The sequence below is a fragment of the Sus scrofa genome, chromosome 3 (assembly GCF_054392235.1).
Source record: "Sus scrofa isolate SSC_HxYL_T2T_F1_AM1 chromosome 3, Sscrofa_HxYL_maternal_Yorkshire_Landrace_v2.0, whole genome shotgun sequence".
In the NCBI taxonomy this organism is placed as follows: domain Eukaryota; kingdom Metazoa; phylum Chordata; class Mammalia; order Artiodactyla; family Suidae; genus Sus; species Sus scrofa.
The window spans coordinates 83,273,837-83,287,034 of record NC_139385.1 but is presented as its reverse complement, the minus strand read 5'-3'; the positions used below and the strand labels follow the sequence as shown (position 1 = coordinate 83,287,034).

The following is a 13,198-nucleotide window of genomic DNA, read 5'->3' as shown; positions in this document are numbered from 1 at the left end:
GAACTGTGCTCTCCTATGAGCATGACCTCCTGTTCACAGAATGGCAGGCAGCTCACAGCCATCCACCCACCCTCATTCCCAGGCCCCACTCCTCTCCCATGTCGGGGCGCTGTGGCCCCTCCTTCCTAGCAGCTCTGCTTCCTCCCGGTCCTCTCCTTCAGTGACCTTTGCTCCAGCCTAGCTGCACGGGGGTGGTGGTGGGGAATGATGGAGGAATTTCTCCTCTGGGCTTTGGGTCCAGGATGCCAAGAGTGCCCTCTACAAAGCATGTGCAAAACTGGTCTACAGGGGTTGGAAGCGGGGGCAGGGGGAGGGATTTGCAGCTGCCACTTCCTGGGAGATTCAGTCAAGAGGCTTTCTGACAATCCGAACTACTCTCAGGAAAAGAGAAGTGGATTAATTCACAACCTTACTTTCCTTTTCTTTGGGGGAGGGCAGGAGAGGTGGGGATGCATGGGGCAGGTTTGTGTGGGGGGATGGTTGCAGGGGTGCAGGTCAAGGACCCCCTGTCCTCCAGGGGCTGGCTGGTGGCTGACCCTGCAGCCAGGGAGCGCCTCCTGGCACCTGCACCTCTGGGGACTGCAGGCGGGGTCAGCTGTCCTGGCCTGCAGGAGACGTCACACTTTCCATGCTAGCTCCACCCCCTCCCCCAAATAAACATCCCTTGAGCTTTGAGGGCACTGCCCAGGGCTTCCTCAGAGGCCGCTGGCTTCTGAATGAAAGGCCTGATTGAGCAGCTGCTGGAAAGGAAAACAGCAGCCAACACGGGTGAACCTATAAAACCCAGAGTGTTTATTTTCACTCCCAAACCCTAAACCAAAGCAGTTTCTCCCCTGGAACTGACCCTGGGGTGGCTGGCGGCGGGAGGCTGTGCGTGGCCACTGGCTGGCATTTCTTGGAGGAAACTCCTGTGTGAATCGGGAATGTCTGGGGCCAGGGGAGGGTCTGGCACCGAGTCTGTCGCTGGTATCGTCTTCCAGCCTCCAGGCTGGTGTCTGTAACCAGGAGGGCTCTCCTTGGGAAGCGCTCTGACCTGTGGCGCTCGGGTCTTTTCCCCCAGTGTGGGGGGCTCCCATACCCCCGGGCTGTGCTCTCTTCTTATCCCTTGTGTGTGGGGGCCTTGGGGCTGCCCTAAGACCGGGGCTGTGTCGACTTCCTCCTCCTTGACTGAGACTGTGGCAGACGCACAGGGATTGCCCAGGAACCACTTACTGAATAACATTGAACTTGGTTGGGGTGGGAGGTTTGTGGAGATATTGGCATACAGGCCCCCTGAGGATTTCACCTCGGGTGTGGATGCAGTGGAGCGCCAGCATCAATTCTCTAGACCAGTGGAAGGGCCTGTGTGACCTGTGTGTGTGTGGTTATGAGTGTGTGTGGTCAGTGTAGCGATCAGGTGTAAAGAATGAGAAATGATCCCTGGGACTTCTCTTCCATGGGGGTAGGGTTGCCGCTGCTGGGTGAGTGGCTGGGGTTCTCCGGGATCTGCATTGCACAGAACAGATGGGATTCCAGAAGACTTAGAAATTGTGTGTCCTCAATGCCATAGCCACTGGACGGTACCGTGTCTCTAAACAGCGGTCAGAGCCGAGTTGCTCTTCCTTGTCGATATTTCTCCAGGGGAATGGCGAAGACGCTGCCTCCTTTGCCAAACTGCACCCCAGGGAATTCTGCTTTGGCAGCTGGGAACCACTGGTGATGCTTTGAGGGAGCTGTAGCTCTGCTTATAGAGCGGTCACACCAAGACGGAGGACCCTTGGGTGGCTCGCCTCCCAGGGGAGTGGCCCTTAGCTTGAGGCACCCAGAAATTCCTGGTTGAGAGTCTCATGGGTCAGTGGGCCCTGGGGGCCTGGTTAACCAAGCAAACAAGAGAAGGCTCGTAGATCGGATGCCAAGGTTTTCATTCAGGGGAGTGGGGTATCTGCCAAGAAAGCAGAAGGTCCTGTGCCCTCTTTCCCGGCCTCGTGGTTCCTGGGAGGGCAAAGCTGTGTGCTCGTTGGGTGGTCCTGAGGGGGTGCTGCTGCCAGGCCAGGCCGCAGTGAGGATGGGAGAACCATGGCTGCTCTACCGCTGGGGTCACCTCCGTGGGGATCGGTGCTTTCTTACCCCCCAGATCCCAGACTTTGTCCTTGGTGGGGCTGGGGAGTCCTGGCCTGTGGACGTCCCCTGTCTGGGTTCCAGGCACGGTGCACCCCCTCTTTGAAGCACAGCTTTCTGTTAAGGTTGGCTCTGGCTGGGGGAATTCTCCCGATGAGCTTAAGGAGCTGTTTTCCAAAGCGCATTGGAGGCTCATGAAATGCTCCACTTAGAAAGGGTTCCTGAGTGAGAGAGGGGAGCAGACCCTGCACACTTAGCGATTTACAATGCACGTGGCGTTAAGAGGCTCCGAGGTGGCTGTAGGGAAGGAGCCCGTTTCACTCTTTGAAACATTTGTTCACTCCCCAGAGAACTCCTGTTGCAAAGAACCACGTTTTGGGGGAAACACTGATCGATGGGAGTCAGTCCAACTCACTTAGCATTAAGCCAGGACTGTTCATGATCTGCCCGCCTCCCACCCACCTCTATCCCTGCGGCCCCGGTGCTCCCTTCCTCCCCTCAGACAGACTCCTGCTCCCTGGGTGCCTGTGATCTTGGGTGCCTTTGCCCGGGCTATGCTGGGTGCCTGGATGCCCCCTTTTCCTTGGTTTGCCTTGGTTACCTCCTTTTTTGTTTTTTCTTTTTAGGGCGGCACTCGTGGCATATGGAAGTTCCCAGGCTAGGGGTCGAATCAGAGCTGTAGCTGCCGGCCTACGCTACAGCCACAGCAACGCCGGATCCGAGCCACGTCTGGGACCTACACCACAGCTCACAGCTACAGCAACGCAGGATCCTTAATCCACTGAGTGAGGCCAGGGACCAAACCTGCATCCTCATGGATACTAGTCGGTTTCGTTTATCCTGAACCACCATGGGAACTCTCACCTTGGTTACCTCCTTAATTCTTGAGATTTGGGGTAGGACACCTCCTTTGATGCCACCAGACTCCGTGGGGTACCCCAACCCCTAACGCTGGGAAGCTGCACGTCACTTTGTCTTACAGCTGTGGTTCAGTTACCATTTCTGATCAGCAGTCCCGATCTTAGAGCCTGGACTGTGCCTCGAGCACCTTCATATTCTGAGCACTGTGCTCACCTCCCATATGCCGGTCAGTCAGCAACCATATAGTGAACCAATGACGGGTTGCAAATAATGCCGTGTGAACATCTCTGTTCATATAGCTTTTGGTAAATTTGGATGATTCCCAGGGATCTGGGAAACAGGGTGTAAACAGTTTTATGTTTTTCAGGGCATACTGCCCAATTGCTTTCCTGAAGGGTTTGCTGAAATGCTTCCAGCGATAAAAGCGAGTACCTATTTCATCTAATATTTGCCAACACTGGGTTTTATAGATCTCAACAATTTTTCTTACTTTTATAGGGAAATATTGCTGTATTGTAGTTTTTATTTGCATTGCCTTGATTACTAGCCATCCACTCCATCCTGTCTTAAGGGCTCTTTTCCTGTGGGTGTGGTGGGTAGCAGAAGCATTGGACTAGGAGTCAGGGAGTCTGGAAGCAGACCTGGGAGCAGGGGCTGGTAACTTAGTTTTACTGCAGCAAAGCTCCCTCTTCTGACAAGTGGGCGGGTGCCACCTGCCCTGTCCCTGACCCTGGTGGTCTGAACTGTTGGTGGCAAGACCCATGAGGGAAGTTGAGCGGATATATTTTTTTCTTTTTTCTTTTTAGGGCTGCACCCGTGGCATAGGGAAATCCCTAGGCTGTTAGGGGTCGAACGGGAGCTACAGCTGCTGGCGTACACCACAGCCACAGCAGCTCGGGATCTGAGCCAGGTCTGCTACCTACACCATAGCTCATGGCAATGCTGGATCCTTAACCCACTGAGCGAGGCCAGGGATTCAGCCTGCGTCCCATGGACACTAGTTGGGTTTGTCACTGCTGAGCCACAACGGGAATTCCGAAGTTGAGTATATTGTGACAGCTCCCTGCGGGGCTCCCGGGAGGCCTGAACAGCAGAGATCAGGCTGCAGGTCCCACAGTCACCTGCCCAGGACTTCTTGTGGTGGAGCCCAGTAGAATCATTGCGTGTTTCTGGCTAGAGTTCAGAGCAGCCTGTGGTCCTCAGAGAGCTCCAATCAGCCTCAGCCCTGGGGAGCTCCATGTGCCTTGGCAGGTGAGGCCAAGGGCTGATGCTGTTCCTCTCCTGGGGGAGTGGCCCTGGGAAGAGCGGGCCCCTCCCCTCCCCCACTCCTGGGCTCTCCCTTTCCCTCCAGGCTTTCCTGGAAGAGGGACACGTCTGCACCTCCGTCTGGCTTCCCTTCATCTGACCACCTTGCTTTGGCAATGCCCCCCCACCCCCTTGTTTCTTTTTTTTTTGAGGGGCTGGGCTTGTGTGGGGAGAGGCCAGCCCCCAGCACACAGTAGCCCAGTGTCTGAGGCCCCAGGCCTCCAGGTCCGCTCCTTACAATGCCTTTGTTGTGTGTTTTTTCCTCCCCTGGGCGGGCGGGGTGCGTGTGTGGGTCTGGGTGAGTTTTGTTTGAAAGCTGCCCCTCCCTCCCCCAGTGCTGAGCTCATTGCCTGCGCTGATGGGGCTGCTGGACGGAGTCAGCCTGCTCGGGGGCCAGCGTGGGGGGTGCTGCCAACACCAATACAGCGCGCACGGCCGCCACAATGTGCAATTGTGATCTTTGTGTAAACGCGGTCGGTCTGGGGCCCGCGTGCTTATAAAAATAAAGCATTGGGAAGCACAGGGGGTGGGAACAAAAGGGGCTTTTTCGCTGGCTCTCTAATATGGTTTTATTTATCGGAACGCACCCTCTTTCCCTTACTGGAACCGAGGAGAGGTTCTCTGCCGAGCTTGGAGCTGATGGTATCACAGCCAGACGGTTTCATTAAATGCACAGACGCCGCTGGGCCCTGCCAGGGGCAGGAGGGGAAAGGCTCGGGCCAGCCCCACCAGGCCGGCACATGGGGAGGGGGAGCCCCATGCCAGGCACGCCCCCTCCAGGTGGAGGTAGCAAGATGTGGTGGGCATGTCTCTCCTGCCCCTTCTTCTGCCAAGGGCCTCCCAATGCCCTCGTCTATTTCCAGAATCAGGTTCAAAGCCAGTTTCCTACAGGAAGCCCTCCAGGATTGACCCTCAGTGTGTTTTTGCACCTGAAGGCTGACCAGTTGGTCCTAGCCTGCTGGCTGCCTCCTGTAAGCCAAACCCAGCATTATTTGGCCAGTGAGTGCCTGTAACTTCTAATATCCCCCTCGCCCTTAAAACTAGCCCTTTGGGCAACGACCAGAATCTTGGATCCTGCCTCTACCCCCATCTGTTGATGAGAGTCCTCTCATTGCCCACCCCAGCTTTTCTACCTCTTTGATGGTCACTCCCTGCCACCTCCTGCAATGGCTGTGGCATGCCACTGGGTCTCTTTATGACCAGGGAGGCTGGCCTGCTCCCTCCTTTGTGAGGAAGTGCTGTCTCCCCATCTCAGCCCCAGGACTGCAGTTAGACATCTCAGCACAGAGGTCTCTGGTGCTGAGACCCTCCTGAGGTCACACAGGGCCCACCTGAAGTTGGGGGGGGGCACAGAGGATGCACGACACTGTAGGATGGAGAAAATGCCAAGCTATAGGGCATGTGATAGGGCATTTGGACTCAGCCCTGCCAGACCTCTGGGGTCCAGCTCTCAGCCTCCGCATCCCCAGGCTTCCCTGTCTACCTGCCCTTAGCACTTGGCATCCTTACAAAATGGCAGTGAACTGGCTCCTGTCCCCTAATGAGAGAAGCTGGAGGAGTTCCCTGGTCCAAGCCCTTTGTTCCTGTCCCAAATCATATGCACTCAGTCCCATAGGACCGTCTCCTGCATTGGCTTCCAAGGGTAGCCTGAAAAGCAGCATCAGCACCACTTGGGAGCTTGTTAGAAATGTAACTTTTCAGGACCCAGCCCAGACCTGATGAAGGAGTCTCTGAGGATGAGGCCTAACAGTCTGGGCTCAGGAGGCTTCTATGCTCACATGTGAGAACCAACCTCTCTAGAATCTTCTCTAGTGATGCCCTGGGACCAGGTAGAGGGAATGACTCGTGGGTGGTTCCCAGGCCAGTGTGGCTGGGGCTGGCAGGCTGGAAGGGGGTTTGGGGGTGGCAGAGAGCTGCAGGGATCTTAGGGTTCCTCGTCATAACACCCATGGCAATCCATTTCCTTCTTTCTGGCACCCCCGTGCATCTACACCACCACCGTCTTTGCCTGAACCCCTGCAGTAGATTTGTAGTTGGTCTCTTTGTGCCCACCTCGCCCTCCATTCTGTTCTTCATGTGCAGTCAGAGCTAATTTGTAGAAATGCAAACCCAGGCATGCCAGTCTGATGGCACCAACGTCTCCACTCTACTTTCCTTTCATCAAGAAAGCCAGATCCCCCTTGCCCATGCCGCTGCCGTCATATCTATTCTTCAAAGCATGATCAAAATTGAAGGTTTTTTTTTATGCCTTTTAGGGCCATACCCATGGCATATGGAGATTCCCAGGCTAGGGGTCGAATTGAGCTACAGTTGCTGGCCTACGCCACAGCCACAGCAATGCAGGATTGGAACCGTGTCTGCGACATACACCATAGCTCATGGCAACATCGAATCTTTAACCCACTGCTTGAGGCCAGGGATTGAACCTGCAACCTCATGGTTACTAGTCAGATTCATTTCTGCTGCGCCACAATGGGAACTCCTCAAAATTGTAATTTTATGTTTGAGTGTATAGATTTTGCTTTTGCTCCCAATGTGTTGTCAGCCTTTATCATGTAGCCCCTAGCCTGACATGCAGAAGGCACTCAAGAAGTGCTTGCTGGAAGACTTGGTTGCCAAGGGGGATGGGAGAGGGAGTGAGATGGACTGGGAATTTGGGATTAGTAGATGCAAACTATTACATTTAGAGTAGATAAACAATGAGGTTCTACTGTATAGCGCAGGGTACTCTATCCAATCTCTTGGGATAGACCATGATGGAAGATAATATAAGAAAAGGAATATATATATAAGTATGACTGGATCACTTTGCTATACAGCAGAAATTGGTACAACATTGTAAATTGACTAGACTTTAATATAAAAAATATATATATATTTATTTTTTGTCTTTTTGCCTTTTCTAGGGCTGCTGCCACGGCATATGGAGGTTCCCAGACTAGGGGTCTAATCAGAGCTGTAGCTGCCAGCCCATGCCAGAGCCCACAGCAACGTGGGATCCGAGCCGCATCTGTGACCCACTCCACAGCTCACGGCAATGCCAGATCCTTAACCCACTGAGCAAGGCCAGGGATTGAACCTGCAACCTCATGGTTGCTAGTCGGATTCGTTAACCACTGTGCCATGACGGGAACTCTTATATATATATGTATATATATTTAAAAAAGGAATGCTTGTTGGAGGAATGAGTGAATAAATGAATGTACCATCCTGGCACTCACTTCCTCCAGCTGGACTTTTGCCCCCAGCAGTCAACCCAGAGAGGAGCCCAGGAGGGGAAGCTCTCTGGATCTCTGTTGCCCTCTCACCTGGACCTGGGCTCCATCTCTTTGCTGGCTTCCCAGAGGGCGTGGTGGGGGAGCTTCCCAGGAAGTGGCTTCAGCCTGGATGTCATTGCTCCAGGGCGGCAGCCACAGCTCTGCTCCAGTTTTGTGACCGGGCGCTTCTGAGCCTGTCTTTGCTGTGTCCTGTCTCCCGTCCCTGTGCCTGGCCCACACAGATCCCTACGCCATCGTCTCCTTCCTGCACCAGAGCCAGAAGACAGTGGTGGCGAAGAATACCCTGAACCCCACCTGGGACCAGACACTCATCTTCTACGAGATTGAGATCTTCGGCGAGCCAGCCAGCATCGCCGAGCAGCCGCCCAGCATCGTGGTGGAGCTGTATGACCATGACACCTACGTGAGTCGTCTCCCCCTCTGGGCCCCCAAGGGGGAGATGCTGCTGGGAGGGACGGGTCCCCAACCAGCTGGGTGCTTCCCAAGGCTGAGGCTGCTGGCTTCTCCCCTGACCCCACAGGCTGCAGAGTGGCCAAAACTCTTTCGGAGCAATTGAAAGGGAATTGCTAGCATGTGTGCTGTGCCCATGGCAGAGGGAGGGGACAGATCTGGAAAAGTCACGCTTGGCTGTGGGTCAGGAGTCTGGGTTTTCTCCATCTCTTAGCTTGCTTATAAGCTCCCAGGTCGGTCCCTTCTCCCCATCAGAGGGCTGCGTTGACCCTGCCCACAGGTATCAAGCACTTGTGAGCTGGGTGAGCGGCCCCTCATATGGGATTCCCAGTCTAGGTGGGAGCCCAGGCTCACCCTTGGAGCAGGGAATCCCTCAGGGAGCCACACGGCTCTGGGGCACAGGCGGGGACCTTTCAGCAGCGCTGCCGCCCAGAAAGCTCTGTGGTTGTGCTCCCCAAATGAGGGCCGCTTTGCCCTACCTGCTGTTGAGCCCTTGAAATGCACCTAGGACACCTGAAAAACGGAATCATCATTGTTTTTTAGTTTTAATTAATTAAACTTTAAATTTTGGAGTTCCCATTGCGGTGCATTGGAAACGAATCCAACTAGGAACCATGAGGTTTCGGGTTCAGTCCCTGGGGGAAGGAATGCGAAGGGGCTGTGGGAAAACCTAGGCCCTGAAGGAGATGGGAGGTTGGGGTGTTGGGACGAGGCAGGGGGTGTTAGCCCAGCCTGAGGGGGTCAGTGGGAGACGGAGGAGTGGGGAAGGCAGGCTGGGAAGGAGGAGAAAGGAGTTCATGGCCAGGGGAGCGGGGACATGACGGGGTCAGAGCAACATTTTAAGAAGGTGAGGTGGGGAGTTCCCTTCGTGGTGTCGCGGAAACGAATCTGACTAGGAAGCAAGAGGTTGCGGGTTTGATCCCTGGCCTTGCTCAGCGGGTTAAGGATCCGGCGTTGCCGTGAGCTATGGAGTAGATCGCAGACACAGCTTGGATCTGGCATTGCTGTGACTGTGGTGTAGGCCGGCAGCTACAGCTCTGATTAGACTCCCTAGTCTGGGAACCTCCTATGCCACTACAACGGCCCTAAAAAGAGAAAAGACAAAAAAAAAAAAAAAAAAAAAAAAAAAAAAGGAGGGGTGGGATCTGTGGGAGGAGAGAGACTGTGACGGCCAAGGGGTGTGTGACCGAGAGACCCTGCAGGGCCCAGGGTGGCAGTGGATGAAAGGGTAGAGGGCAGGGGGGTCAAAGATATTTCCAGAAAGAGTTGCCATGACTGGATGGGACGGTGCGGTGACCAGGGGTTTAGGGGAAGGTGATGTTGATCAAGCCACCCCCCACCCCTCCCACCAGGTGGTGGGGCCCAATTGGCAATGGCCAACCCAGGCCAGGGCTGCAGAGGCCCACCTGCCAGCTCCCCCCTTGGAAGGAAAAGCCGGCTGCGTGGGGGATGGGCAGCTGGAGGGAGAGTCCACTGGGGACTTTTTAGGGAAGAGAAGAGGAGGCAGGGGCTTTTGGGACAGGAGGAGGCAGGAGTTGGCAGGACCAGGGGTGTCGATCTCAGGGAGTTAGCAGAAGCAGGGGTGAGTGCTGGTGGGGGTAGGGGGGAGGCTGGCAGGACACAGCCTCTCTCTTCTAACAGCACCCCAGCGCCTCTTTCACAAATATTTCTGTCCCCGCTTTGGGCCAGTGCCTGAGAGGGACCCCAAGGAAGAAAACCATGCCTCTCCTCGATGGGGAGGCCCCACAGTCCTGGGGGAGAGCAGAGGCTGTGCTCATTGATAACATAGTCATATGAGGCTATAACTTTGGCCCGCATCCGTTGCCCTGAGCTCCTGCTGTCCTGGCTGCTCGGCTCTGCAAGGACTCCCCTCCCCCAACCTCTACATGTCCCAGCGACCAAAAGGCAACACTGAGCCCAGAGGAGCTTCCAGGCCCCTTCTCACACTGTGGCTGGTGTCCACTCTGTACAGTCTGTGCTGGGCTGTCACCTGCTGGTGTGGGCCTTTATGCAGCAGCTGGTGGCCACTCCAGAATGGCTCTTGGCGATGCCCCCAGAAATGACGTGAGTGCAGGTAGGAATGCCTCCCAGGCCTGGCCTGGGTGTCTCCAGAGGAGGGCCCTGGGCAAAGCACCAGGGCTGGTGACAGCTGCAGCCCATCTGGCTGAGACCCAGCTTCTGCCTGTGGCCCCTGCCCTGGGCAAAGCAAACCATAAGGCTGGAGTTCCCAGGGCAGCAAGGTCACAGGGCCCACATCAGAGGGCTGAGCTGGGACAGGGCTGTGGGTGACAGCTAGGAGGAGTAGAGCCCAGTATAGCTGGGGCAGATGTCCTGTGAAAGGTCAGGGGCTGAGAGGCCAGCTGAGGCCAGCGGGCTGGGCTGGAAGGTATGTGGGAAGGGAATGAGGCGGGGCAGGCCAGGTGAGTGGGCTCCAGTGAGATGGCCTCCTGTGCCACAGGGAGAGTTTGGACTCTAGCCTCTAGGCAGAGGGGAGCCATGGAAGGTTCCTGAGCAAAGGAATGGTCAGATGAAACATCATTTAACAAGACTCATTTCATGTGATGAGCATGAAACTGGGGGGATTTACAGGTGAAATGGACAAGAGATACAAAAGTCTTGGGAAACGTCCAACACCTATATTGTTGAGGGCATTAAAGAACCACTAGGAGGGAGTTCCTGTCATGATGCTGCGGAAACAAATCTGACTAGGAACCATGAGGTTGCAGGTTCGATCCCTGGCCTCGTTCATTGGGTTAAGGATCCACGTTGCTGTCAGCTGTGGTGTAGGTCGCAGGATCTGGCATTGCTGTGGCTGTGGTGTAGGTCGCAGGATCTGGCATTGCTGTGGCTGTGGTGTAGGCCGGCAGCTGTAGCTCCGACTTGACCCCTAGCCTGGGAACCTCCATATGCCATGGGTGTGGCCCTAAAAGCAAAAAAAGCAAAAAAAAAAAAAAAAAAAACACGAGAAGGTCATGACTCTGGTCTCTAATGGCTTAGAGGATGATTAAATTAAAGCAAGGTGAACACTGGTTGGACAGGCAGAGGGACTTCCCAACCACGATGGGAATTCAGCTCTAGCAACAGTGGCGGGAGGCCACGCTCATGTTGTCCTGGCCTCCGTCTAAGGGGGCAGAGTGCACCATCCTGCACCAGGAGCTGCTATGACTCCTGGGACCTTTCCGAGTCCAGGAGGCCAGATGTAGGTCTGGTCATTACTTTGAGCCCCCAGAGCCCTGGGCTGGGGGACACTGACTCTTCTTTCTCCATGCTCGGCCTAGGGTGCAGATGAGTTCATGGGACGCTGCATCTGTGAGCCGAGTCTGGAACGGATGCCCCGGTTGGCCTGGTTCCCTCTGACTAGGGGCAGCCAGCCGGCGGGTGAGCTGCTGGCCTCTTTTGAGCTCATCCAGAGAGAGAAGGTGAGCTGCTTCACATCCAGGTCCCGAAGTCCCAGGCACAAAGGACCTGGTTGGGGAGGGGGGCCAGACAGGGAGGGGATGGTCTGGCTGAAAGGAGGGGGCCTGGGTACCCTCTTCTCCCCCCACCAAGGGCCTGCACTTAGTGAGGAACACTGATGGGTCACCTCTGGACGTCAGGCCTCCTGCCAGATCTGGTTTTGCCCATCTTTTCAGAACCCCAAATCAAGACATGATCTAACCTGGGGGCAGAAAGCTGGAGCCTGGACTGTGTTAAAATGTCTGAGTCGTCTGGCCATTGGATGTATTTTTCCCTGGGCCATATCCTGATGTGTTTTCTGGGAGGTGGGCCCTTATGATCTGAGTAGGGGGTTTAATTGTCATGAGGCGCTCCAGGGACAGGTAAGGGCAGGACCCCTGCTCTAGTGCTGGCTCTGCCATGGCCTAGCTGGATGACCTGGGGCCAGCCACATCCCTACTATAAAATGAGGCATTAGAGCCATAGCTTCAGACTTGCTCTTGGGGTGCTGTGAGCCCTAATAGGCAAGCCGGATAGAAGTGGGGCTACTCAGGCTGAAGTGTTTGGAGGGGACACAGCAAACGGCCAGTCTGGTTTCCCCTTCACCCGCCCACCAGGCATCTCCCAGGAGTGCCTGGGCCTCCAAGGAATAGTCTGCAAATCCCTGGACTGTCTGATGAGTGACGTATTCCATGAGTGTCATTTTGTGGTTGGAGATGAGTTTACCCGGCCAGGGCAGAAAGAAGGGTGGTGGGGCCTTGGGTGACAGGCACCTAACCAAAGCTTTTCTTCTTCGCCCCAGCCGGCTATCCACCATATTCCCGGTTTTGAGGTAAGCCTTGCTTTTACCTTTGTTTCTTCATGCTCACTGCCTGCCTCCCTGTGTTTGCAGCCCCCTCCTGGGCTGGGATGGGCAGGGGCCTGCAGCACCCAGGAGGGCTTGGGTGGGGCCCAGGGGGCAGGGTAGGCGGGCACTGGGGTCTTGCCCGATGTCGGCTTTCCTGCCCTTCCCTCCCTGAGAAGCCCAAGAATCACAGACTCGGATGGAAGGGCCCTTGTGTGGTCATCCAGCCCAGTGGCTCTTGGTCGGGCTGCGTGTTGGAATCCCCTGGGCAGCTGTACAAATCACCAGAGCTCAGCCCCACCCCAGACCAGACCGAAGGGAACCACATCATTTGGGGTGCGGCCCAGACCTCTGTCTCTTTCAAAGCTGCCCACGGGATTCGAAGGTGCAGCCAGGGCTGAGGACCCTCGCCTGGGGCCCGTGGTTCTCAGCCTGGCGTCGCTTGGGTATTGTTAGAAATGCCAGTCTCCCACTTCACACCCACAGAAGCAGCACTGCAACCTGGGTATTAGTGAGCCCTCCAGGGGCTTCCCATGGGCTGGTGTTTCAGAAGCTCTGATTTAGGGTCGGAGTTCCCAACTCGGATTCCCACCAAGGTCTGGTTTTCTTTCCGTTACTTCCTCCTTCGGAGGATCGGGGTAGAAAAACGTAAGCCTTTTCCCGATGCCCAGGTGAATTTGATTCAGGAAATACTATTCCCAGCCAGACTCAGATGCATCTTTGAGAAGAAATAGTCCTTTGGGCTCTGTTTGGGTGCCTCCCCGTTAGGACGGAGGAGGTCATGCAATTTTCAAACAGTGGGTACCGTACAAGCCCTCCTTGCCCCCTGCCCCTGCTCCACCCTCTGCCTCTCCTCCTACCCCTTCTGGTCCCTCTCCTTTTTCCTCTCCTGTCCAGTCCAAGCCCCACTCTCAGGCCCACCAGGCCT

The 13,198-nt window shown here is 55.6% G+C and overlaps 1 protein-coding gene across 39 annotated transcripts in view; it reads left to right on the top strand.

Moving 5' to 3' along the window:
• Positions 1-13,198, top strand: part of DYSF (dysferlin) — a 227,193-nt gene that overhangs the window by 131,766 nt on the left and 82,229 nt on the right. For 38 of the 39 annotated variants that reach the window (XR_014841703.1, XR_014841702.1, XR_014841704.1 and 35 more), the window contains 3 exons: positions 7,763-7,944; positions 11,270-11,410; positions 12,229-12,258. Coding sequence is in view for 35 of the 39 variants with exons in the window: in XM_085018953.1 (XP_084875079.1) it covers positions 7,763-7,944; positions 11,270-11,410; positions 12,229-12,258 (353 nt within the window). In the remaining 4 variants the exon portion in view is untranslated. Of the gene's footprint in view, positions 1-7,762; positions 10,815-10,850; positions 10,952-11,269; positions 11,411-12,228; positions 12,259-13,198 lie in introns of those variants that run through there. The other variant, XR_014841705.1, reaches the window with a different exon arrangement.